Below are 27,359 nucleotides of genomic sequence, written 5' to 3' on the forward strand. Positions count from 1 at the left end.
TGTGTGTGGGTGCTGGCTCATCATCCCCCCCCCCCTGGTGTCGTGATATAGATCCTTGGGACGTGTGCATAAAGGGGCCCCTTGTGTGAGGTGTTGGGGCAGAGAGGGGCCACCTGTGTGGTGCTAAGATGTGGGCAGAGAGGGGCACACCCTCTGTGAGGTGGCAAAGCAGAGAGAGGCGTCCCCTGTGTGGTATTGAGACGTGGGCAGAGAGGGGCGCCTCCTGCGTGTGTGGTGGCGGGGCAAAGAAGGGTGCCCCCTGCATGTGCGGTGCGAGGCAGAGATGAGCCCCCTGTATGTAATACCAGCTACAGAGCCTCACATTTAGTGTGTGCCAGTGAGGAGTTCCCCTCATACCAAACGCCCCTATGCACCATGTGAACTAGAAAAAAAAACGCCACCATACATAGTGACTGCCCCCATAGTTTGCACCAGTCCATAGTGCTCTTATAAACATTGGCAGCCATCATGTTCCTCTGTGCCCCAATGTTCTGTGTCACTGTAGATCAGTGATAGTGGAATCATCCAGCCTGGACTTGTGACTCCAGATTCTTGCCCCGTTCATCACATCAGGAGATGTGTCCTAGTGCAGCAGTCTGTCTCCTCTTAGGCCGGGGCAACACCTGTGCATATTGTCTCTTCTAAGAGAATCGGCTCAGTTATGGAAATACTCCAATCACACTTCTCTCAGAGAAGATGGAAAAGCAAATGTCTCCATTTTGTCAGTCTGCGGAAATCTGACTGCACTTAAATGTCATCCAAGTACAGATCAATTTTATACACGCACCCATAGACTTGAATGAGTCGGTGTGTGCCATCCGATTTGGGTAGCAATTTGCATTATGCATGAAAAAAAAGAGTTGCAGATCTACAATTCCCCATAGTGTAACATTAAAATACCACATAGCACTCGGCCATGTTATACACTTGTGTGTGTGTGTGGCAGTGTTGTACTGTGTGTGTGTGTGTGTGTGTGTGGCAGTGTTGTACTGTGTGTGTGTGTGTGTGTGTGTGTGTGTGGCAGTGTTGTACTGTGTGTGTGTGTGTGTGTGTGTGTGGCAGTGTTGTACTGTGTGTGTGTGTGTGTGTGTGTGTGTCAGTGTTGTACTGTGTGTGTGTGTGTGTGTGTGTGTGTGTCAGTGTTGTACTGTGTGTGTGTGTGTGTGTGTGTGTGTCAGTGTTGTACTGTGTGTGTGTGTGTGTGTGTGTGTCAGTGTTGTACTGTGTGTGTGTGTGTGTGTGTCAGTGTTGTACTGTGTGTGTGTGTGTGTGTGTCAGTGTTGTACTGTGTGTGTGTGTGTGTGTCAGTGTTGTACTGTGTGTGTGTGTGTGTGTCAGTGTTGTACTGTGTGTGTGTGTGTGTGTGTGTGTGTGTCAGTGTTGTACTGTGTGTGTGTGTGTGTGTGAGTGTTGTACTGTGTGTGTGTGTGTGTGAGTGTTGTACTGTGTGTGTGTACTGTGTGTGTGTGTGTACTGTGTGTGTGTGTGTGTGTGTGTGTGTGTGTGTGTGTGTGGCAGTGTCCCTTTTTGTACGGATCCACTATTGCAGTGGCATGCAGTGACGTTGGCTGCAATCACACACTGTGCTTTTTACAGATTTGTTCGTGGGCTCAAGAACGGATCCGTAAAAAGAATGAGCATTTAAATTCTTTTTGTGCTTTTTGGATGTGCTTTTACTCACCTTCCCTGTGCTCCCACGGTGATCTCGCAGGTCCGGAGGCTGCAGGACCTTTGAGATGACCTGGCACAACACTATGTGACTGAGCAGGGACCTAGAGGCACAGAATGCTGCAGCCTCCGAGACAAGGGGACATCGCTGGACATCACCGTGGGGTGCGGGGAAGGTGAGTAATTAGCATGGCAGCATTCACACACACAAGACTGCGCTTTGTGAGGATGCAGTCAAAATGCTGTGTGTGAACGTAGCCTTTTTTTTGCAGTGCACTGCACTGACCTCCCAACAAAGTCAATGAGTTTCCCAGAATTGCTATTCAGACATGACCTTTTGTGAGAATCCGTATTTTCCAGGACGTCCCTCCTGACAGCACCCCGGAGGCCATCCTCCTCCTCCTCGCAGGGACAGGAAACACACGAGAGTTCAAATATCCGGTTCCACCCACCGATCCTCAGTGTTTTTCCTGTCCCTGCACGGAGGGACACACGCAGAGAAGCAGCAGGCTTACCGGGCTCAGGAGGATCGGGCGGGTCCTCCAAACCTTCCTCCTGTCAAGCGGCCCAGGGTCGAAACTCCCCGGAGGGGAGTCCCTCTACCCCAAAGGCCCGGAGCGGACGAGGCTCCGGGATCGAACCGCTCCTCCCGGTGGGAGGCTCTCGGTTCAGGACGCGGCGACGATCCATCAGCGTCTCCCTTTGGCAGCGAGCGCAGGTTGGGAGACGCTACAGCGGCGGCACTTCCGCGTATGGGGAGTCGCGTCACTTCCGGTCTCATCGGAGCCGGCAGAACGTCACTTATGGTGGCGTTCTATGAGCAGTAAAGCAGACGCTCCAGCGGGAGAAAGCCGACAGAGCGGTCGCTACTACGCTAGCGTCCAGCACCTGAGGAGGAGGCTTCACCGTCTGCTACAGGCTATGGAAGAAAGAAACGTCGAGGAGGGGGTAAGTCTGCCCTGGGCAGTACACCCCTTGTATCCAGGAAATCCCTCGTTCCATCTAGCCTATTCTCCCTATCTTATGTTGTCTAGGATAAGGGAAACCCCGCTGCTCCCCCGGTCACGACTAAAAAATCTGGGAAGGTCACGGTGAAAAGCTACAGATGTCCCGTATGCCATATCAAACTACCAGATTCCCATGGCAAGACCCTCTGTGACACCTGCACGTCTAAGATCATGAAGGACGAGCAGTCATCACTATTTACTGAGATGAGATCCCTTATCCGGGAGGAAGTGCAGGCTTCTATAGCCAGCCTATCACATTCTCGGCCTTCCAGTCCCATAGCTGGTCGCAAGCGGGCCAGGAAGGAGGAGGCGCACGAGGAGCCAGAGTATTCTTCTGATGAAGGTTCCGAGCTCAGGGACTCACTATCAGAGGAGGAGGGAGAGATTCCCGTAGAAAACCAGGACCGGGGCAGGAAATACCTCTTCCGTTTTGAAGAGACAGATGAACTAGTCCAGGCGGTCAGGAATACGATGCAGGTTGAAGACACTGCTAAGCCACAGTCCAGACAGGACTTAATGTTCAGGGGTCTCGTGGCACGAAACCAGACTGTGTTTCCCATTAGTGACCATATTAAGGCTATGATCTTGGAGGAATGGAAGGATGCTGAACGCAGACTAGTGTTATCTCGTGACTTTAAAAGTCGCCTGCCTTTCGATCCTGAGGATTTCAAGCTATGGGAGGAGATCCCTAAAATTGATGTTCCGGTTGCGAAAGTCACAAAAAAGACTGCTATACCTTTCGAAGACTCCTCTAGTCTTCGTGATCCTATGGACAGGAAGGCTGACATACTCCTTAAAAGGGCTTGGGAGGCTTCTGCAGCCCTGATTGAAACTAACATTGCGACCACTTCGGTGGCCAGATCTATGTATCTATGGATGGGGCAGTTAGAAGAGCAGTTGTCCAATAAGACCCCCAGATCTGATATCCTGCATTCCCTTCCCATAATGAAATCAGCAATGGCTTTCTTATCTGATATGACAGCTGAATCAGTTAGATTTTCAGCTTGTAATAGTTCTCTATCTAATGCGGCTAGGAGGGCGGTGTGGCTAAGGTCATGGTCAGGTGACAATGCCTCCAAATCCAAACTCTGCTCTATCCCGTTTTCGGGACAGAGGGTGTTTGGTCCAGCTTTAGACTCCATCCTCGAGTCAGCCTCGGATAAAAAGAAGGGATTTCCGGAGGACAAACCTAAACTTTCTCAGTCCTTTCGGAGAGGCTTCTTCTCCAGAAAGCAGTTCGATCAGAGGGGTCAGGTTCGGTCCAGCAGAGGATCCTACAGAGGCTCCCGGGGACAGAGTAGTAGGAACAGAGGTTCTTTCTTTAACCCAGCCTATAAGAACAAGTCTTTATGATGCCACTTGTATCGGGGGGAGGCTTCGGAAGTTTGCAGGAAATTGGGCGCAAATTACGCAAAATCAGTGGGTTCTCAGTACTGTATCCGAGGGTTACAGTATAGAACTTTATTCCCCTCCCCCAGAAAGGTACATTACTCCTACGCTAATCGTGGCAGATTCGGCCATATTAAAAGACTTACAGGAAATGATCAGGACAGAGGTAATAATTCCTGTCCCTCAGTCAGAGTTGGGGAAAGGTCACTACTCTTCCCTTTTCACTATCGCTCGGCCATCTGGCGACACCCGCACCATAATAAATTTAAAACCTTTGAACCATTGGGTGAGATACAAAAGGTTCCGCATGGAATCCATTCGTTCAGCAATCCCTCTTATAAATCAAAACGTGGTCATATGCACTATCGACCTAAAAAGGGCCTACTACCAGGTCCCAGTACATCCTTTATCTCAGAACCTGCTGAGATTTGCAGTAGCTCTGCCATCTCGGATCTGTCATTATCAATTTCAAGGCCTCCCCTTCGGTCTGGCTTCTGCTCCTCGTATTTTTACCAAGCTTGTATCAGAGATGGTGGCCTTTCTAAGGAATCAAGGCATCATAATAATTCCGTATTTAGACGATTTCCTTCTCGTGGCAGATTCCATAAAGCTTCTAGAAGATCACACAGAGCGGACTATTGCTCTAATGAGACATCTCGGATGGGTGATAAACTGGCATAAATCCGATCTCGTACCAGAACAGAGGAAAACCTTCCAGGGGGTGCTTCTGGACTCCAGACGCAGAATATCTTTATTACCCGACTTCAAGAGAATGATAATTCAGACTCGAGTCCGATACCTGTTGGAACATCGAATTTCCATAAGGACATCTATGAAGGTTCTAGGCCTAATGACTGCCTGTATACCATGCGTCATATGGGCACAGGCGCATTCAAGACCGCTACAAAAGCAGATCTTGACCACCTGGGATCGACGTCAGTCATCACTAGAGGCTCCATTAAGGCTGACGGGTCCAACTCAAAGATCTCTCATCTGGTGGATGCGATCAAAAAATCTAAAAGGTGGGAGTTCTGTGGATCACTTCCCCTTACGTAGTGATTACTACAGACGCCAGCGCATGGGGCTGGGGAGCTCATCTACAAGGCAGAATTTTGCAAGGCAGGTGGCCAGAAAGTATAAAAAACAGATCGTCCAATTTCAGAGAACTCTACGCCGTATGGCAAGCATTAAGACACAATCAGCTCAGTCTCTCAGATTGTCACGTAAGAATATTCTCAGACAACGTGACAGTCTCATTCCTGAACCATCAGGGAGGACCAAGATATCAACCACTGCAGGACCTAGCAGAGACAATCTTCAGCTGGGCAGAAGACACAGTGCTATCCATAACAGCGATCCATTTAGAAGGATCTCAGAATGTGGTAGTGGATTACCTAAGCAGGCGGAACCTTTGTCCAACAGAGTGGGAATTGGAGCAGAGCATATTTAGAAGAAAATGTCTCAGATGGGGAACTCCCAACATCGACTTATTCGCAAGCAGGAGGAACGCGAAGACCCTAAGATTCTTCTCCCTGAACCCCTCGGATTTACCAGAAGGGGTAGATGCTCTGAGCCAGCGATGGGATCAACCTCTGTCATACGCATTTCCACCACTGGCATTAATTCCCGCTGTACTATGAAAGATCAAGGAAGATCAGGCGGCAGTCATACTGATCGTACCGCATTGGCCAAGAAGGAGCTGGTTTCCAGTGCTGGGGACTCTAGCAATCGACAATCCAGTCGAATTGCCCATCAGAGGGAAGGTCATTCACCAGCAGTGCCGGCGTCAGCACCCGGGCAAATGCCGGGGCCCTGGCGAGATGGGGGGGCCCATTTATGGTAGTGTACAAGTACTTCTGTACACACACATGCGCGAGTCCTGCGGCCCCGCAGCCGGACTTCATCCCTGCTGTGTGTGACTCTTACATACACGGTGACAGTCATTCACTCGCTGAGGGTTTCGCTGGCGGTAGCGCTGCGCAGCTGCAATACTCACCTCCGCCGTCCCGTCACCATGGATACGAAGAGAGTCACTTCCGGGCCGGCGGTCATCTGTCCCTGTCACTTCCGGTCGGGTGAGTGAGAGTGTCTACTCTAGAGCTCGTCATCCAAGCAAGAGCTCAGAGAAGACCGTCCAGGACAGGTCCAGCAGCACCAAGCAGAACACGAGCAGCAGCTGCAGTCAGGTCACGGTGCACGGTCGGTCCCTGTGTCCACAACGGGGGGCAGCGGCGCCGCGTGAAGCAGTGAGTCTCAGTGATTGAGTCTTCATTCGGTCCCAATGCATTGCGGGGGCGGGGGGGATGCAGCCTGCTGAACCTGGGAGCCGACTCCTGAGGACAAGGTACGAGTACGACCTGTACAGGCGGCGGGAGTAGATAATGGTCTCAGACTCTGCAACTTGCAAGACAGACAGTACTGTCTGGGACTTGTGTGCAGCTACAATATGGTATGTTAGCGATGCTGGCTGGGACTTGTAGTCATAGACTACTGTTACTGTATATACTAAATAACTGGCTGTGTTATATACTACGTGGGCGGTGTTATATACTACGTCACGGGGCTGTGCTGTATACTGCGTGGGCTGTGTTATATACTATATGGGCTGTTATATGCTACGTGGGAAGTGCTATATACTACGTGGCTGTGTTATATGCTACGTGGGCTGTGTTATATGCGATCATGAATCGTGGTATGTGTTAAAGGGGGGTCCACTGAGACTCTTTCGCCCGGGGCCCTCAAAAACCTGGAGCCGGCCCTGTTCACCAGGGTCCAGTGTAACACCCAGACCCAAGCAAATTCCGTCTTTCAGCCTGGATCCTGAAAGGGACATCCTGAAGTCAAAAGGCTTGTCAGACCAGGTCATATCTACTATCCAGGGTAGTAGAAAACAAGTTACCTCAGCCATCTACAGTAAGATCTGGAAACGCTTTTGTCTAGAGAGAGGCAGGTCTGACGTTGTATCAGACTCGCCGGACATCCCGGGTATCTTAGACTTTCTACAGAAGGGGTTTAATTTGGATCTTCGTCCCAGCACATTGAAGGTCCAGGTGTCCGCGCTAAGTTCATTCCTGGATTACCCTTTGGCATCTCACCCATGGATAATAAGGTTCATTAGGGCCACTCAGAGAATGCGTCCCTCCATTAGACAGCTGTCTCCATCCTGGGACCTTAACTTGGTTCTTAGGGCCCTATGCAAGGGCGTCTACTCTTCGGGGGATAATATGCCTATTCCTATTCTCACTCGTAAAATAGCTTTTTTAGTGGCGATCACTACGGCTAAGGCTACGTTCACATTAGCGTTACGCTAATGTGCGTCGCTGTTGCGTCGGCGACGCAGCGGCGACGCGCCCCTATGTTTAACATAGGGGACGCGTGCGTCTTTTTGCACGCGTTTTCCGACACGTGCGTCGTTTTAGACGCTAGCGTCGGACGCAAGAAAACGCTACAAGTTGCATTTTTCTTGCGTCAGATTTCGGCAAAAAACGACGCACGCGTCGCAAAACGCGCGCGTTTTTCCGTGCGTCGCCGCTGCGTCGCCGACGCAACAGCGACGCGACGCTAATGTGAACGTAGCCTAAGAGGGTTGGAGAGATTCAGGCTCTTTGTATCAGAGATCCTTACCTACAGATCAGGGAAGACTGCCTAATCCTGAAACTAGATCCAGCCTTTATCCCGAAGGTAGCCTCTACTAAAAATAGAAATCAGAAAATTATTCTCCCTTCATTTTGTAGTAATCCAGCTAACGACAAAGAAAGGGCCCTCCATTCTCTGGATGTTAGGCAAGGGGTATTAGACTACTTAAAAGCCACAGAATCTTGGCGTTTAGATCCAAACCTTTTGATTCTGTTCGGTGGAAAGAATAAGGGTAAGAAGGCCTCTAAGGCCTCTATCGCACGTTGGATCACTAATGTGATCTCAGACGCTTATAGGTCAGAAGGTATCTCTCCCCCTTCAGGTTTAAAAGCTCATTGTACCCGTGGTGTTTCTGCCTCCTGGGCGGAGCGTGCGGGAGCTTCGGTAGAACAGATCTGTAAGGCCGCAACGTGGGCCAGGGCTGACACTTTCTGTAGACATTATAAACTTGATGTAACTTCCGGTCAGCACACGGCTTTTGGGAGGAAGGTCCTCCAAGCGGTAATCCCACCCTGAGGAGGTCCTTTGGTACTCTCCGGGGTGCTGTCAGGAGGGACGTCCTGGAAAATAGGTATTAGTCATACCGGTAATTATGTTTCCAGGAGTCCATACTGACAGCACCGGTAGTTCCCCCCCATGTATGTAATAAACTCAGGTATATTCAGACTTGTGCCTATATATTATTTTGTAATGTAATTAAGTCATTAAAATTTTATTTGCATTATTCCATGTTTTGGTTCTTGTTACAACACTGAGGATCGGTGGGTGGAACCGGATATTTGAACTCTCGTGTGTTTCCTGTCCCTGCGAGGAGGACGTCCTCCGGGGTGCTGTCAGTATGGACTCCTGGAAACATAATTACCGGTATGACTAATACCTATTTTTTGTACTGTAAGTTTTTATTTCTAAGAAATTAAACATAGGAGCCTATACTTATTAAATATTGCACTGTAAAAAATTACAGCAAAACTATAGTGTGTGAAATGAATTTGCATCGGGGCCCATAACTGTAGTTACGCCTCTGGATGGAGGTGATGGGCAGGCAATGATGGAAGTGATGGGCAGTGGTGGTGGGAGAGGCAATGATGGTGGGGGGGGAAGACAATGATGGAGGTGATGGACAATGATGGTGGTGGTGGGGAGGCCATGATGGAAGTGATGGGCAATGATGGTGGGGAGACAATGATGGAGGTGATGGGCAATCATGGTGAGGGAGGGAATGATGGAGGTGATGGGCAATGATGGTGGGGAGGCAATGATGGAGCTGATGGGCAATGATGGTGGGGGGATGCAATGATGGAGGTGGGAGGCAATGATGGAGGTGATGAAATGGACAATGATGGTGGGGGAGGAGGCAATGATGCAGGTGGTGGAATGGGCAGTAATGGAGGTGGTGGGGGAGAAGGCAATGATGGAGGTGGTGATGAGGACAATGATGGGGTGGAGAGGGGCTGCATTATACTTTATGAGGGGGCTACATTATATTCTGTGGGGGGACTGCATTCTCAGGGGACTACATTATATTATGGGAGGCTACATCATACTGTGTGAGGGGGCTACAGTATACTCTATGGGGGGCTGCATTATATTCTGTGGTGGGGCTGCATTCTCTCAGTTGACTACATTATATTCTGTGGTGGCTGCATTAAACTATATGAGGGGGGCTGCATTATACCCTATTAGGGTGCTACAGGCCTACATTATATTCTATGGTGGGGATTGCATTATATTTTGTGGGGTGCTGCATTATATTCTATGAGAGGGGACTGCGTTATATTTTATGAGGGGGCTAAATTATATTCTGTGAGGGGGCTAAATTATATTCTATGAGGGGGCTACCCCAAGCCCTGCTACATAATTAAGATGTGAACTACCTTATATTATACCCTGATATTAGCACTTTTTCACTGCACAATTGGTGGTCTTGTATCTATTTCTATGTAGCTACATAGTGGGCCCCAAGAATGATTTTCTCTGGTGGGCCCAAGGTGCTCCAGTCCGACGCTGTCTCCGAGTATTTGTTAGTGCTCAGAGATTTAGTTTTTCTTGCCCCAGCTGAATGATTTACATCTCTTAGCCAGCTTGATTACATGTGGGGATTCCCTAGCAACCAGGCAACCCCCACATGTACTTATGCTGGCTAACAGATGTAAATCATTCAGCTGCGGCGATGAAAACTAAATCTCCGAGCACTAAAAAATACTCAGGGGACCCCCGAGCGTGCTCGGGAAATCTCTAGTAACGAGTATATTCGCTCATCACTACTGGTTATCAAAAATACAGGGGAACCCACAGGTGTTTTTTTCTTTTTTAATTATTTTACAGCGCAGGTGCGGCTGATGAATACTCCCAGCTCCTGCTCTCACTGTTATTAGGCCGCTTTCACATTTCCGTCGGTACACAGCTTGGGAAACACTAGCTTTGTGTTGTGTATGTTCGGCTATATTTGCAATTTAATTGACGAATAGAGTTGAGCGACCTTGACCTTTTTAGAGTCGAGCCGGGTTTCGCGAAACCCGACTATCTCAAAAGTCGGGTCGAGTGAAATCGGCCGATTATGACGTAAAGTCGGGATCGACCGAAACAAGAAACCCAATGCAAGTCAATGGGGCAGCATAGTCGGCAGTGAGTGGGGGCCAGGAAAACACCTAGAGTGCCCATTTTAATGTCAAAACCATCCATTCTTCTTAATGAAGCTTGTCAAGCGTAATTTACCTTATAATAATTGGAAGGCATTTGAAATTGGGGGTCATTTGGCTAAAGTTGTGGTGGGTAGGGCTGGTTCAAGTAATTAGTGGGCCTAGGAAATCTGGACCACGTCACGGCAGTGGAGCAGGGAGAGGTAAGTATTTCAACTTTGCAAGTGCTGTGAACCTGAGCAAGCAGGGGGGGCCCACTCGTTGGCATTGGCACTGGCACAGGGCCCCTCAAAGTACAGCGGTGTGTTTGCACGGCGGGGGCGCCTCCCACCGGCAGCAACACTTTTGCGTACTATGAGAGGCCATGTGCCAGTGACGTCGCCAACTAGTATTCCTCCCCCCACCTGATGAAGGAACCTGCACTATCATCTGCACCTTCCTCTTTGTCCCCGTGTAAGGTGGTATGGTATGCGGGAAGAGCAACCTGACTTTCAGCAGGGTCACAATGTTGTTGTGTAGCGTGCACGGGGAATGTTGCGTTATGGGTCAATGTACCAGCAGACTCATCTATCACTGGCTGGGCAATGGGCAGGATGAGGAGGAAACACAGATATAGGCCCAAAGAATAAAGTTGGCTAAATGCAGTTCAAAATTGGTAACACAGGAATAACCAGGGGGCATTGCAGTGGAGGACAACTGGAATGAGAGGCTGACACAGAGTAGGCCCAAATCAGTAAGTAGTCGAAATGCAGTTCAAAATTGGCAACCGTAGTAAACAGGCGGCACAGCTTTGTTCAGTGGAGGAGAACAGCAAGGAGTGGCAGACACCGATAGTAGGCCCCAACCCAACTAGTAGGCCAAATGCAGTCTAACATTAACAACTACTTAACGAGCGCCTGAAAACGGAATTTCAGGACAGGAAACCAGGAGAACAGCAAGGAGCGGCAGACACTGTTAGTAGGCCCCAAACCAACTAGTACGCCAAATGCAGTTGTTCCATTTAACCACAATTTAACGAGAGCCTGAAGATAGAAGCTCAGGAAAGGCAACCTGGAGAACACCTTGGAGTGGAACACACCATCTCTCTCCACCCGATACCCATTTTGGAGGCCTAATGCAGTGTAGTTTTCTACAACTACTAAACGAGAGTCTGAAGACCGAAGCAATGGCAAGGAAACCTGGGGAACACCTTGGAGTGTAACACACCATCTCTCTCCACCCGATACCCATTTTGTAGGCCTAATGCAGTGTAGTTTTCTACAACTACTAAACGAGAGTCGGAAGACCGAAGCAATGGCAAGGAAACCTGGGGAACACCTTGGAGTGTTACACACCATCTCTCTCCACCCCATACCCAATTTGTAGGCCTAATGCAGCCTACTTTCCGACAACTACTAAACGAGAGCATGAAGATCGAAGCTCAGGAAAGGCAACCTGGGGAACACCTTGGAGTGTAACACACCCTCTCTCTACACCACGGAAGGGCTGATTCTTAGGAAGGAAGGCTGTCGGAAAGAAGCAGGGCGCGTCCGAGGGTGATTATATTCTTATTAGGTATATACTCACCCTCGGACGCGCCCTGCTTCTTTATTTGTAATGAATGTTTATTTGCAATGTGGTTTTGACTTACTCTATTTTTTTGGTAAATAATGATTTTATTATTTTCATTGTTTTGCATCTTCTTGGCAATAATATAAAGAAGACGCGACAGGACAACACTCGGTGGATGCCATATCTGTGTTTAAAATTGAAAAAACCTTTCAGTTAACTACTTGCAGGAGAAAGTTATTGTAGCTAGTGGCCATTTTTAGTACTGTACCAGATTTTTGTTGTATGTGTTTGTTTTTAATGTTAAAATGTCTGCATTTGATATCTCTCCAGTATTTTCTTTTTTATAAGCAAAATACTTATTTTTATATTTTCTGATGTTGGTTCAAGGGGTACACGGGCAGCAGTAGACAGGTCAGTGGAGGCCTAGTGGAAGGAGTGACCGCAGACAGGCTTCGAAGGCCTAACATAATAAATTGGGCTGGCTGTAGGCAATTTAAAATTGGTTCCAGGGGAACACGGGCAGCAGTGGCCTGGTCTGTGTAGTAGTAGTGGAAAGAACGGGCCGCAGACAGGCTTCGAAGGCCTAACATAACAAAAATTGGGCTGTAGGCAATTTAAAATTGGTTCCAGGGGAACACGGACAGCAGTAGACAGGTCAGTGGAGGCCTAGTGGAAGGAGTGACCGCAGACAGGCTTCGAAGGCCTAACATAAGAAAAATGTCAATACAATGGTATTGACAGTGCCAGGCATTGAAGGATGTCAGCGCATAGACTAAACATTGGTGGAGCTGTGAGATAATTTTGCAAGTGGTAGAGCACTGTTTGAGCTGGGGGGGGGGGGGGGACTGTCTTGTGGCCGGCGGTACAGGCCCAGGGCCCCTCATATTACAACGGTGTGTCTGACGTTGGGTGCGCACCACCACCGCCAGACACTTTATTGTACTATGAGGGACCTAGTGGCAGTGCCGTCGACCAAAAGCGGGCACACCCACCTCCTCAGACAAACAGTACTCTCACGGGTGCTGGCGCCAAGTGGCGATACCACGGCCCCGTGTGGGGACTTTGGCCATTTAGGGAGGTGTTAACATGTCGGATGCTGGACAATCAGGTGCTGCAAATTACGAGATTGGAAAAGTCGTTCAGAATAGTCCACAGGCAAGACCTTTACATAGGAAAGCTAGGTGTCAGCCGGGCAAGGTGGGGCAAAAGATTTCGAAATCCAGTTGTGGTTCATTTTAATGAAGGTTAGATCATCTACATTTTGGGTAGCCAGACGAGTCCTTTTTTCTGTTTAGTATTGAACCTGCAGCACTGAATACTCTTTCTGATAGGACACTAGCTGCCGGGCAAGCAAGCTCCTGCAATGCATATTCTGCCAATTCTGGCCAGGTGTCTAATTTTGATGCCCAGTAATCAAATGGGAATGACGGTTGAGGGAGAACGTCGATAAGGGATGAAAAATAGTTAGCAACCATACTGGACAAATGTTGTCTCCTGTCACTTTGAATTGATGCTGCAGTACCTGTCCTGTCTGCGGTCATAGCAAAATCACTCCACAACCTGGTCACAAAACCCCTCTGGCCAACGCCACTTCTGATTTCTGCCCCTCTAACACCTCTGGTCTGCTGGCCCCTGCAGCTCGTGTTAGAACGATCACGGGCGCTGTGTGTAGGGAATGCCAGAAGCAAACGGTCAACAAGAGTTGATTGTTGGTTGCTAATATTAGTTCCAAGTTCTCATGTGGCATTATATTTTGCAATTTGCCTTTATAGCGAGGATCAAGGAGGCAGGCCAACCAGTAATCGTCATCGTTCATCATTTTTGTTATGCGTGTGTCCCTTTTGAGGATACGTAAGGCATAATCCGCCATGTGGCCCAAAGTTCCAGTTCTCAAATCTGTGGTTGTGCTTGGTTGAGGGGCAGTTTCAGGCAAATCCACGTCACTTGTGTCCCTCCAAAAACCAGAACCCGGCCTTGCCGCGCCAACAATTTCCACTGGCCCCGGAAAAGCTTCCTCATTAAAAATATAATCATCCCCATCATCCTCCTCGTCCTCCTCCTCCTGTTCGCCCGCTACCTCGTCCTGTACACTGCCCTGGCCAGACAATGGCTGACTGTCATCAAGGCTTTCCTCTTCCTCAGCTGCAGACGCCTGATCCTTTATGTGCGTCAAACTTTGCATCAGCAGACGCATTAGGGGGATGCTCATGCTTATTATGGCGTTGTCTGCACTAACCAGCCGTGTGCATTCCTCAAAACACTGAAGGACTTGACACATGTCTTGAATCTTCGACCACTGCACACCTGACAACTCCATGTCTGCCATCCTACTGCCTGCCCGTGTATGTGTATCCTCCCACAAAAACATAACAGCCCGCCTCTGTTCGCACAGTCTCTGAAGCATGTGCAGTGTTGAGTTCCACCTTGTTGCAACGTCTATGATTAGGCGATGCTGGGGAAGGTTCAAAGAACGCTGATAGGTCTGCATACGGCTGGAGTGTACGGGCGAACGGCGGATATGTGAGCAAAGTCCACGCACTTTGAGGAGCAGGTCGGATAACCCCGGATAACTTTTCAGGAAGCACTGCACCACCAGGTTTAAGGTGTGAGCCAGGCAAGGAATGTGTTTCAGTTGGGAAAGGGAGATGGCAGCCATGAAATTCCTTCCGTTATCACTCACTACCTTGCCTGCCTCAAGATCTACAGTGCCCAGCCACGACTGCGTTTCTTTCTGCAAGAACTCGGACAGAACTTCCGCGGTGTGTCTGTTGTCGCCCAAACACTTCATAGCCAATACAGCCTGCTGACGTTTGCCAGTAGCTGCCCCATAATGGGAGACCTGGTGTGCAACAGTGGCAGCTGCGGATGGAGTGGTTGTGCGACTGCAGTCTGTGGACGAGGTCTCGCTTCTGCAGGAGGAGGAGGAGGGGGTGCGAACGGCTACAGCCAACTGTTTCCTAGACCGTGGGCTAGGCAGAACTGTCCCAAACTTGCTGTCCCCTGTGGACCCTGCATCCACCACATTTACCAAGTGTGCCGTGATGGACACGTAACGTCCCTGGCCATGCCTACTGGTCCATGCATCTGTTGTCAGGTGCACCTTTGTGCTCACAGATTGCCTGAGTGCATGGACGATGCGCTCTTTAACATGCTGGTGGAGGGCTGGGATGGCTTTTCTGGAAAAAAAGTGTCGACTGGGTAGCTCGTAGCGTGGTACAGCGTAGTCCATCAGGGCTTTGAAAGCTTCGCTTTCAACTAACCGGTAGGGCATCATCTCTAACGAGATTAGTCTAGCTATGTGGGCGTTCAAACACTGTGTACGCGGATGCGAGGCTAAGTACTTCCTTTTTCTAACCATAGTCTCATGTAGGGTGAGCTGGACTGGAGAGCTGGAGATCGTGGAACTAGCGGGGGTGCCGGTGGACATGGCAGACAGAGACGGTGGGAGATGGTATTGTTGCCGCCGGTGCCCTAGATGCAGTGTTTCCTACTACGAAACTGGTGATTCCCTGACCCTGACTGCTTTGGCCTGGCAAAGAAACCTGCACAGATACTGCAGGTGGTGCAGAAAATGGTGGCCCTACACTGCCGGAAGGGATGTTGCGTTGATGACTAGCTTCATTGGCCGAGGGTGCTACAACCTTAAGGGACGTTTGGTAGTTAGTCCAAGCTTGCAAATGCATGGTGGTTAAATGTCTATGCATGCAACTTGTATTGAGACTTTTCAGATTCTGCCCTCTGCTTAAGGTAGTTGAACATTTTTGACAGATGACTTTGCGCTGATCAATTGGATGTTGTTTAAAAAAATGCCAGACTGCACTCTTTCTAGCATCGGATACCTTTTCAGGCATTGCAGACTGAGCTTTAACCGGATGGCCACACTGTCCTCCAACAGGTTTTGACTTTGCCACGCGTTTTGGGCAAGATACGGGCCCGGCAGATGGAACCTGTTGCGATGTTGATGCCTGCTGCGGCCCCTCCTCCTCCGCTTCAGAACTGCTGCCGCCTGCACCCTGTTCCCCCAATGGCTGCCAATCGGGGTCAAGAACTGGGTCATCTATTACCTCTTCTTGTAGCTCGTGTGCAACTTCGTCTGTGTCACCGTGTCGGTCGGTGGTATAGCGTTCGTGATGGGGCAATATAGTCTCATCAGGGTCTGATTCTTGATCAGCACCCTGCGAGGGCAATGTTGTGGTCTGAGTCAAAGGACCAGCATAGTAGTCTGGCTGTGGCTGTGCATCAGTGCACTCCATGTCAGATTCAACTTGTAATGGGCATGGACTGTTAACTGCTTCACTTTCTAAGCCAGGGACGGTATGTGTAAAGAGCTCCATGGAGTAACCCGTTGTGTCGCCTGCTGCATTCTTCTCTGTTGTTGTTTTTGCTGAAGAGGACAAGGAAGCGACTTGTCCCTGACCGTGAACATCCACTAACGACGCGCTGCTTTGACATTTACCAGTTTCACGAGAGGAGGCAAAAGAGCTAGAGGCTGAGTCAGCAAGATAAGCCAAAACTTGCTCTTGCTGCTCCGGCTTTAAAAGCGGTTTTCCTACTCCCAGAAAAGGGAGCGTTCGAGGCCTTGTGTAGCCAGACGACGAACCTGGCTCCACAGCTCCAGACTTAGGTGCAATATTTTTTTTCCCACGACCACCTGATGCTCCACCACTACCACTACCCTCATTACCAGCTGACAATGAACGCCCCCGGCCACGACCTCTTCCACCAGACTTCCTCATTGTTTTAAAAACGTAACCAAACTAACGGTATTTGTTGCTGTCACACAACTTACACGGTGAGCTATAACTTCAGTATGATTTAGCTACCCCTTTACAGGTGGGTGAGACCACAACGAAAACCAGGCACAATGTTACACACTCTGTTGTTGGTGGCAACAAATGAGAGAGATGCCACACACGCAGGACTGTCACTGAAGCGCAAATGTAAATATTAATCTCCCACTGATTTGTTTTTTTTTTTTTTTTTTACAAGGGAGACTTTAGAAAAAAAAAATAATTAAAAAAATGGGTATTATTACCTACCGATAATTCGGTTTCCAGGAGTCCATCCTGACAGCACATTGGAGGACGTCCTCCTCCTCCTTGCAGGGACAGGAAACACAATACGAGAGGTTAAAAGGTCCCACTCCACCCCCTTTTCCTCAGTGTTTTGACAAGTACCACACCATGGATAGATATACTTTTGAAAACTTTATTTGACCAAACATATTACAGCATATGAACTGGCATGCATAGGGGGGGGAAATAACGGTGCTGTCAGGATGGACTCCTGGAAACCGAATTATCGGTAGGTAATAATACCCATTTTCCAGGACGTCCCCCTGACAGCACATTGGAGAATACCAAAGAAAACTACGTTTAGGGTGGGACAACTGCTTGGAGAACTTTCCTCCCATAAGACGTCTGCTGAGCTGCTACTACGTCTAGCTTATAGTGCTTACAGAACGTGTTTACTCTGGCCCAAGTTGCTGCCTTGCAAATCTGATCTAGTGACGCTCCTGCTCGCTCAGCCCATGATGCTGAAACAGCCCTAGTAGAGTGAGCTTTAATCCCTGTTGGGCACGCTATCCCTTCTGATGCGTAGGCTTTTGAAATTATAGTAGTAATCCATCTAGCTATAGACGCCTTGGAAGCTTTTTTACCTTTATTCTTACCTCCAAATAGGATAAAAAGATTAGAATCCTTCCTCCAGGAGCTAGTGGCCTCTAGATAGTTTAATACTGCCTGCCTAACATCCAGGGAGTGTAAAGCCTGTTCTTTTTCATTAGAAGGGTTCTCACAAAAGGAAGGTAAAATTATTTCCTGATCTCGATTTTTTGCTGAAGCTATTTTTGGGATAAAAGCTGGGTCTAATTTTAGGATTATATGATCCTCTCTGACTTGAAGATATGGATCCTTAATTGATAGAGCCTGAATTTCCCCTACGCGTTTAGCTGTTGTAATCGCTACCAGGAAGGCCGTCTTCCAGGTACGAACTGAAATAGGCATGTCCTCCTCTAGAGAATAGGGATCTTTACATAGAGCCCTAAGGACTAAATTTAAGTCCCATGTGGGAGCTAGCTGTCTCAAGGTAGGCCGTAATCTTTGGATAGCCCTCACAAATCTGATTATCCAGGGGTGGGAAGCTAATGGATAATCCAGAAAAGTACTAAGGGCCGAGATCTGGACTTTAATTGTACCTGCCCTGAGCCCCAAGTCAAAGCCTGCCTGTAAGAATTTTAAGACTCTAGGAACATCTAAGACCCCCGGAATCACAGCTGACCCGCCACTTCCCATACAAAATTTTTTCCAGATTTTGTGGTAGATGGCTGAGGTGACAGGCTTCCTACTAGCCTGGATGGTTGTAATTACTTCATCTGAAAGACCTCTGGATTTCAAGATGTCCCTCTCAGGATCCATGCTGATAGATGCAGTCTCTCCGGGTTTTGGTGTAAAACAGGCCCTTGATGAATTATATCCTTCCATAACGGGAGTATGATAGGGTCTTCCGTTGCCATGGCCCCCAACAATGGGAACCAACTTCTCTTTGGCCAGAATGGTACAATCGTCAGCACTGTTGCCTGGTCTTCCTGAATCTTCCTGAGCACTACTGGAATTAGTGCTATTGGTGGAAATGCGTAAGACAGAGGTTCGCTCCATGCTTGACTTAAGGCGTCGACTGCTTCCGGCATGTCTAGAGGGTTGAGGGAATAAAATCTGGGAACCTTTGAATTTTTCCTTGTGGCGAATAAATCTATCCTGGGCGTTCCCCAACGGTGGCAAAGAATTTGGAACATCTCTTGACTTAGTTCCCATTCGGTTGGAGAAACTTTCTTTCTGCTTAGATAGTCGGCTAGTATGTTCTGTGACCCTTCTAGATGCACTGCTGTTATAGATAAGACAACGTCTTCTGCCCAGGCAAATATTCTCTGCGCTAGACCTTGAAGCGCTTTGTGTTTGGAACCTCCCTGATGCCTCAAAAAGGATACCGCTGTTACATTGTCGGATAGGATTCTTACATGTTTGTCCTTTAGGCGTGAATGGTTTCTTCTGAGAGCTTCCCAGACTGCGTATAATTCTCTGTAATTTGACGACATCTGACTGATCTCCTCGGGCCACTTGTCCTGAAAGAATTTTCCTTCCAGGTGCGCTCCCCAACCCCACTGACTTGCATCTGTGGTGATTATCACACAAGGGGTTGATATCCAAGGGATGCCCTTTTTTAGATTGTAGTCCTGGATCCACCATCGTAGTGATCTTCTTGTCTTCATTGATAGCTCTAGCCTCTTGTCTAATGTGGAACGACGTCGATCCCATACCATGAGTATCTGTTCTTGTAAAGGCCTTGAGTGAGCCTGAGCCCATCTGACACACGGAATGCATGCTGTCATCTTCCCCAAGACTTTCATAGCTGCTCTTATCGTCACTGGGCTTCTTTGGAATTCTAAGATCATCTTTTTTAATGAGGTTCGTTTGTCCCTTGGTAAGAAGGACTGCCTGGTTGTAGAATCCAAGAGTACTCCTAGAAATATCTTCTGGGATTCTGGCTTTAAATGTGACTTTCCTGTTGACCACCCATCCTATTTCCTCTAATACTGCTATGACCCGATCTCTGTGTTGTAGCAGAATGGCCCTTGATCGTGCCACAACCAGAAAATCGTCCAAGTATGGAATTATTGTTATTCCTTGGTTTCTTAAGAAAGCCACCACCTCTGCTACCAATTTGGTGAAAATTCTTGGGGCGGATGCTAGACCGAAAGGGAGGCATTGAAATTGGAAGTGGCAGGTCATGTCCGAGAGACTTACCGAGAATCTCAGAAGCTTCTGAGAAGAGAGATGTATCGGGACCTGATAATACGCACTCTTCAGATCGAGAGTGCACATTACCGAATCTTTGTTTATAAGATGAATGATGGACCTGATCGACTCCATTCTGAACCGTTTGTATTTGACGAAAACGTTCAGAGGTTTTAAATTTATTATTGTACGGGATTCCCCTGACGGTTTTGGAATAGAAAAAAAGAGAGGAATAGTGACCTGCACCTATTTCTGGAGTAGGAACCCGAACTATAACCCCGGAGTCGAACAGTTTTTGTAGGTCTAGAAACATAGGGGAATCTTTGGCTAACATTGTTGGTAAGATACACCTTTGAGGTACGTGGGATGTTAACTCTATTCTGTAACCCTCTGAGATTATCTTGAGGACATAATCGTTGTCTGAGATCTGACTCCATTGTTTGAGGAAGAAACTTAATCTCCCGCCTATCCCTATGGCGTCATTGTTTCCTTGGTCTATAGCCAGAACCGAACAAGGAATTCCTACCCCTTCTATTCTGAGCGTAGGAACTCCTAAAAGATCCTCTACCTGATCTCCATTGTTCTCTATACTCTGGAAATCTGTGGGGGGGAGGGGGAGGGGGGAGAGGCCTCCTCCGAAAGGGCTGAAACTTCTTGGGTTTATCCTCGGGAAACCCTCTTTTACTATCAGCTGCTGACTCTAGGATGTCATCTAAAGCCTGACCAAATATTCTGGAACCTGAAAATGGAATGGCGCATAATTTATTTTTGGATGCATTATCCCCCGACCAAGATCTAAGCCAAATAGCCCTTTGTGTTGCATTGGACAAGGAGCTATTCCTAGCCGCAAATCTCACAGATTCAGCTGATGTATCTGCCATAAAGGCCGTGGCTGACTTAATGATAGGCAGAGAAGCAATTATATCCGCCCGTGAAGTCTTATTAATTAAATGTTCTTCCAGCTGTTCCATCCACAGGAACATGGATCTCGCTACAGAAGTAGCTGCGATGTTAGTTTTTATTAAAGCTGCTGAAGTCTCCCAGGCTCGACGTAAAAGGATATCCGCCTTGCGATCCATTGCATCCTTAAGACTAGATGAATCTTCGAAAGGTATGGATGTTTTCTTTGCCACCTTGGCTAAAGGGACATCTACCTTCGGAATCTCTTCCCATGTCTTGATCTCTTCTGAATCAAACGGAAGACGGTTTTTAAACTCTCTGGACATCACCAATCTTCGCTCCGCATCTTTCCATGCTTGTGAGATCATCTTACGTATGTGTTCACTCACCGGGAACACCGTCCGTTCCTGATATGTGAGCCCTCCGAACATCTGATCTTGTCTAGATCTCAGCTGTGGATCTTCTTTCACCTGCATCTTGTTCTTCTACTGGCAGTTCTCCTTCTTCTTGATCAGAACCTCTATATTCTGATTCCGCCTCTGACGAACCATCCTGAATCTCCTGTTCTGGATCTTTCCTTGGTCTTTTACGAGCCGGGCCCGGACTGTAAACTTCCCGTTGTGACATTGAAGCTAAGGAATTCTGGACCTCCTCCCGGATTATATTCCTCATTTCGGACAACATTGATGGTTGTTCTTCTCTGACAATTTTCTTAATACAAGAGCTGCACAGATCCTTCTTGTATGTTTCTGACAGTTTTGTGTTACAAAGAGAGCACCTCTTAGATTTAGTCAATACCTTGCCAGACTTTTTAGACTGAGGGAGGGGAGCTTGACTGGCCTCTTTATCCTAAATGTAAGAATAAGGACAAGAACGGCTCAGTGTGTGCAGGCGTATATTTGAGTACTCTGCGCATTGCGCACTTACCCCCATCTCCTCCTTCCTGTTCTCCATATCTTCTGTGGAGAAATACTACTATAAGTACATGATCTCATATGATCCCATATGTATAAAAGGGATATAGCAGCGTCTGCTGCACTCACCCTTGGTCTCCGGCATGTCTGCAGCAGACTGCTCGCACGGACCCTTCTGTCCTGCAGCAAATATTCTCCAGGGATTCACTCCGGCGCTCTCCTACCACCAGAGGAAGCGCTGGATAACCATCTGCGAGTGCCCTGAGCTTTGCGCCCTTAAAGCTGCATACTTCCGCGTTCCACCAGGTGGAACGCACGCCGAGATGGCCCCGTCCCCGGATGTGACGTCACCTTACCTGTGCCTGACACCGGACGTACTGCACTCGGTCTAACAATCCTACTTCCGCGTTCCACTCAGTGGAACGCACGCTGCTGCCGCTGGCGCCGGACCTCTTGCGGCGCCTCTTCTCCTGGCGCCCGAACCGAGAGCCCCCCACCGGGAGGAAGCGGTTCGACCCAGGAGCTCGTCCGCTCGACTGGTCTTTTGGCAGAGGGACTCCCCACCGGGAAGTTTCTGCCTGGGGCTTAGTGATGCGGGGAAAGGATATTGGCGTTAGCCGCACGATCCCCCGAGCCCTCCGGACTGGTGAGTCTTCCCGCTTGTATAGCGCTGTATCCTCTCGTGTGTCCCTCCATGCAGGGACAGGAAAAACACTGAGGAAAAGGGGGTGGAGTGGGACCTTTTAACCTCTCGTGTTGTGTTTCCTGTCCCTGCAAGGAGGAGGAGGACGTCCTCCAATGTGCTGTCAGGGGGACGTCCTGGAAAAATGATTTTTTAAGGAAGAATTTAGAAACAAAATAAAATAAAATGATTGTTTCAGGGAGAATTTAGAAAACAAATAAAAAAAAAAATAGGCTTTCTATGGCCCACTGAGTGAGAGATGGCACACACAGGAGTAAGGAGTGGCACACAAGCCCTGAGGCCAATATTAATCTCCCACTGATTGATGTAGTGATTTTTTCAGGTAGATTTTGGAACAAAAATCAAGCAAAAAAATTAATAGGCCCCAATTAATATGGCCCACAATTGGAGAGAGAGAGATGGCACACCCAGGAGTCAAGACTGGCACACAAGCAGAAAGGGCAATTTTAATCTCCCACTGATTGATTTATTGATTTTTTCAGGTAGATTTTAGAACCCAAATCAAGCAAAAAAATAAATAGGCTTTCTATGGCCCACTGAGTGAGAGATGACACAGACAGGGATGGCACTCTAGCAGAAATGCCAATCTTAATCTCCCACAAAAAAAAAAAAAGGAACTGTCCTTCAATTACTATCTCCCTGCAGTAATCTCAGCCAGGTATGGCAGGCAGCAATAAGGAGTGGACTGATGCACAAATTAAATAAAAAAAGTGTGGACAAACCAAAAAGATAGCTGTGCAGAAAGGAAGGAACAAGAGGATTTGTGCTTTGAAAAAAGCAGTTGGTTTGCACAGCGGCGTACACACAGCAGTGCAGCTATCAGGGAGCCTTCTAGGGCAGCACAATGAGCTACAGCGCTGAGGAAAAAAAAAAAAAAAAAAAATGTAGCTTCCACTGTCCCTGCACACCGAAGGTGGTGTTGGGCTGTGGAAATCGCTGCAGCACAAGCGGTTTGGTGGTTAATGGACCCTGCCTAACGCTATCCCTGCTTCTGACGAAGCGGCAGCAACCTCTCCCTAAGCTCAGATCAGCAGCAGTAACATGGCGGTCGGCGGGAACGCCCCTTTATAGCCCGTGACGCCGCGGACAGCAAGCCAATCACTGCAATGCCCTTCTCTAAGATGGTGGGGACCAGGACCTATGTCATCACGCTGCCCACACTCTGCGTTTACCTTCATTGGCTGAGAAATGGCGCTTTTCGCGTCATTGAAACGCGACTTTGGCGCGAAAGTCGCGTACCGCATGGCCGACCCCGCACAGGGGTCGGATCGGGTTTCATGAAACCCGACTTTGCCAAAAGTCGGCGACTTTTGAAAATGAACGACCCGTTTCGCTCAACCCTATTGACGAATATTGCAAATTCGGTGATCGCGAGCCTAACCGAACATTGAAATAGTCGCTCATCTCAACTTGTGTGCACGTAGCCTTAAAGGTACCTTCACACTGACCAACTTAACAACGATATCGCTAGCGATCCGTGACGTTGCAGCATCCTGGATAACGATATCGTTGTGTTTGACACGCAGCAGCGATCTGGATCCTGCTGTGACATCGTTGGTCGGAGCAGAAAGGCCAGAACTTTATTTCGTCGCTGGATCTCCCGCAGACATCGCTGAATCGGCGTGTGTGACGCCGATTCAGCGATGTCTTCACTGGTAACCAGGGTAAACATCGGGTTACTAAGCGCAGGGCCGCGCTTAGTAACCCGATGTTTACCCTGGTTACCAGTGTAAATGTAAAAAAACACACTACATACTTACATTCCGGTGTCTGTCGCGTCCCCCGGCGTTCTGCTTCCCTGCACTGTGAGCGCCGGCCGGCCGTAAAGCACAGCGGTGACGTCACCGCTCTGCTTTACAGCTGGCGCTCACACAGTGCAGGGAAGCAGAACGCCGTGGGACGGGACAGACACCGGAATGTAAGTATGTAGTGTTTGTTTTTACATTTACACTGGTAACCAGGGTAAACATCGGGTTACTAAGCGCGGCCCTGCGCTTAGTAACCCGATGTTTACCCGGGGACTTTGGCATCGTTGGTCGCTGGAGAGCTGTCTGTGTGACAACTCTCCAGCGACGCTGCAGTGATCGGCATCGTTGTCTAGATCGCTGCAGCGTCGCTAAATGTGACGGTACCTTTAGGAAGAGTCACATGACCCTATAACTCGGACAAGGATCACAGCATAATGCTCAGACTAGCCAGCAACTCTCCTGACACCGGGGTGACCGCTGCATAGAAATGCATGCTGTCGCATTTGGGTCATGCGAGCTGCCGGCCAGTGTAAGCATTGTGTTATGATCTTCAGAGGAATACAGCTGGCTTAAGTTTTCCCTAAGGCTGTGTGCCCATGATGAGTTTTTGTTGAGTTTTTAACACTGCGTATTCTCACTGGATGGGATTTATAGAAATCTCCTGCACTCTGTGCTTCTTTTACTCCGCGTAAACTGACCTGAGGCGCGTGTTTTACATCCGCAACATGTCAATTTCTCTTGCAGGAACGCTGATTTTATCATGCATATACGATTTTAATGTGTTTTCGTGCAGAAATGCATCATAAAAACATGTAATCCACACATGAATGTACCAATAAAGTTTTGTTGAAGCAAAATATCAAGAACAAAGCGGTTTAGCTTAGAACATGACACCAAGAAGAGACAAAATCCACAGCGTCAAAGACATGTTAAAAGCACATGTAGCAGGTTTTGCTGCCATTTTTGTGTGTCATTTGTCTACAATACGTTTTTTTTTACGAAAACACGTGGTTGCTTATTAACTCATTTCTTTCATATGCTGCAGATTTAAAAAAAAAAAAAAAAAAACAGCAGTTTTCTAATTCAGCCAGGAAGAAAAAAAAAATGCCATGCTTATGCAGGAGATCTCAAACCTCACAGCTTTTGCTGGTGCTGTAAAAAGCAGCCTTTTCATTTGTATGAAAAAATACTTGGGGAAAAAAACTGCTACAAAAACATAACATGTGAACACAGCTTAAAGAATCATCTTTACTATGAGAAAGCAAGTTGATACATTCCATTTTACATGGTCTAAAAGGCACGGTTTCTTGAATTAGAACTAAACATATTACGACCCCGTATGTGTTCACACTTTTTGAATATGTCTGCCACGTAGATCCCCAGCGTGAGTACGAATAAATATATATATATATATATGTGTTAGTATCCAGCATGCTGTCTTCTACAACACTGATGTTTTACCCGTGAAATCTACATATTGTATAACAATCTACACACCGTACAGTACAAAATGCCATAAGCACAAAAACCCATGAAAACCCTGATGATGGCACACACATCAACCTCAACCCTGGCAGGAGACTTACATCATTCTCTGACCACATGTCCTCATCATCGCTTGAAAAGTCAGCAGCTTCCTCATCTTTAGGGAGAATGTGCTTGAGGTAGAGCTGCAGATAGACTGCTTTTCTCTGATCACCCTGGGGCAGAGCGACTTTATGTGAAATTAACAGATTTTTCAATTGGTCTTTGGAGTACTGAGATGGATTGCCTGTACGGGTCGGCATGGCTGCCAATGGCCAGAATGAACATACAGCGAAATGTCAGACAGCTGCTAGATGTGTAACGTACACTGCCTGCTGGCAGCCCGGCTTTATTTAAGGAAACATTAATACTTGGTGAGGGACGGGGTGGGGGGGGGTGTAGGGGTCTCAGCTGCATCCACATAGGAGAAAGCTTTAATTTTGGACGCATTAATTAGAACCCAGGAAAGCATTAAGCTACTTACTGGTAGCGGCATTTTTCGGAGGCCCATGACAGCACTACGAGAGAGGGGATCCGCCCTTCAGGAACAGGAAACCTACAGATACAAAAGGGCGGTACCTCTCCCCATGCATCAGTTGTATATTAGAGCCTGAGAGGACTACCGCGGTTAGTAGCACACAAACATACATTATATACAGTTTATGTCCAAAAATAATCAATCATAATGAACTATATACCACACGTGAGATCTATCTATCTCATTATATACATTATGGGAAGTGCAACCCCCACGTGAATAGGGAGGGAACTAAGGGTGCTGTCATGGGCCTCCGAAAAATGCCGCTACCAGTAAGTAGCTTAATGCTTTATTCGGACTCCCATGACAGCACTACGAGAGAATTACAGAGATGTAAACTACCTTAGGGAGGGACTATAGCCTGTAGCACCCTTAACCCGAAGGCGAGATCAGAAGAGAACCCCAAGTCCAACCTATAGTGCTTGAAAAAGGTGGAAGGGGATGACCACGTAGCTGCCTTACATATCTGGTCGATGGAAACTCCAGATCTTTCCGCCCAGGATGCAGCCATGGCCCGAGTGGAATGTGCCCTCAGATTCTGCGGAGCTGGACCTCCACCTGCAGTATAAGCCAGAGAGATAGCCTCCCTAATCCACTTCGCTAGCGTGTACTTCGACACTCTAAGACCTTTCCTGGGACCTTGGAAAGATAGAAACAACGCCTCCTCTCTCTTCCAAGCATCAGTGACTGATATATATTCTAAGAGACATCTCCTAACATCTAACGTATGGAGTAACTCCTCTTTGGAATTAGAAGGATTAGGGAGAAATGATGGTAGAACTATCTCCTGAGATCTATGAAATTCTGAGGCCACCTTTGGTAAGTAAGCTGGATCTGGTCTGAGGACTACTCTGTCCTGTAGAAACTCTGTATAGGGGGACAGCCTAGAAAGAGCCTGTATGTCTCCTACCCTACGAGCAGATGTAATTGCCACCAAAAATGCTGTTTTGAGGGATAGTAATTTAAGTGAGGCTGAATGTAAAGGCTCAAACGGTTCTTTAGTCAAGGCTGAGAGGACTAGGTTAAGATCCCAAGGCATTGACCTATTCCTGTGTATAGGTCTGGATCTACTAGCTGCTTTGATGAACCTTGATACCCAATAATTACCAGCAATGTTGCAAGAAAATAAGGCCCCTAGGGCTGAGACTTGTACTTTTAGCGTACTCGTGGATAGATTTAGCTCTAGCCCTCTCTGCAGGAATTCTAGAATCTGGTTAATTGGTAAACCCTCTTCGATATTAAAATTTGAAGAGGCCAGAAACTTCCTCCAAGTTCTAGAGTAGATCTTAGTTGTTATGAGTTTTCTACTCTTCATAAGGGTATCAATGAGATTTGGAGAAAATCCTCTG

The 27,359-nt window shown here is 48.0% G+C and overlaps 1 protein-coding gene across 4 annotated transcripts in view; it reads right to left on the reverse strand.

The window, feature by feature from the left end:
* Nucleotides 1-25,748, reverse strand: part of LEMD1 (LEM domain containing 1) — a 133,877-nt gene extending 108,129 nt beyond the window's left edge. For 2 of the 4 annotated variants that reach the window (XM_069756220.1, XM_069756219.1), the window contains exon 1: nucleotides 25,535-25,748. In XM_069756220.1, the coding sequence (XP_069612321.1) occupies nucleotides 25,535-25,735 (201 nt within the window). In that variant the 5' untranslated portion in view covers nucleotides 25,736-25,748. The remainder of the gene's footprint in view (nucleotides 1-25,534) is intronic. The other 2 variants (XM_069756221.1, XM_069756223.1) reach the window with 1 other exon arrangement.
* Nucleotides 25,749-27,359: the final 1,611 nt, after the last annotated feature.

The sequence above is a fragment of the Ranitomeya imitator genome, chromosome 3 (assembly GCF_032444005.1).
Source record: "Ranitomeya imitator isolate aRanImi1 chromosome 3, aRanImi1.pri, whole genome shotgun sequence".
NCBI lineage: Eukaryota > Metazoa > Chordata > Amphibia > Anura > Dendrobatidae > Ranitomeya > Ranitomeya imitator.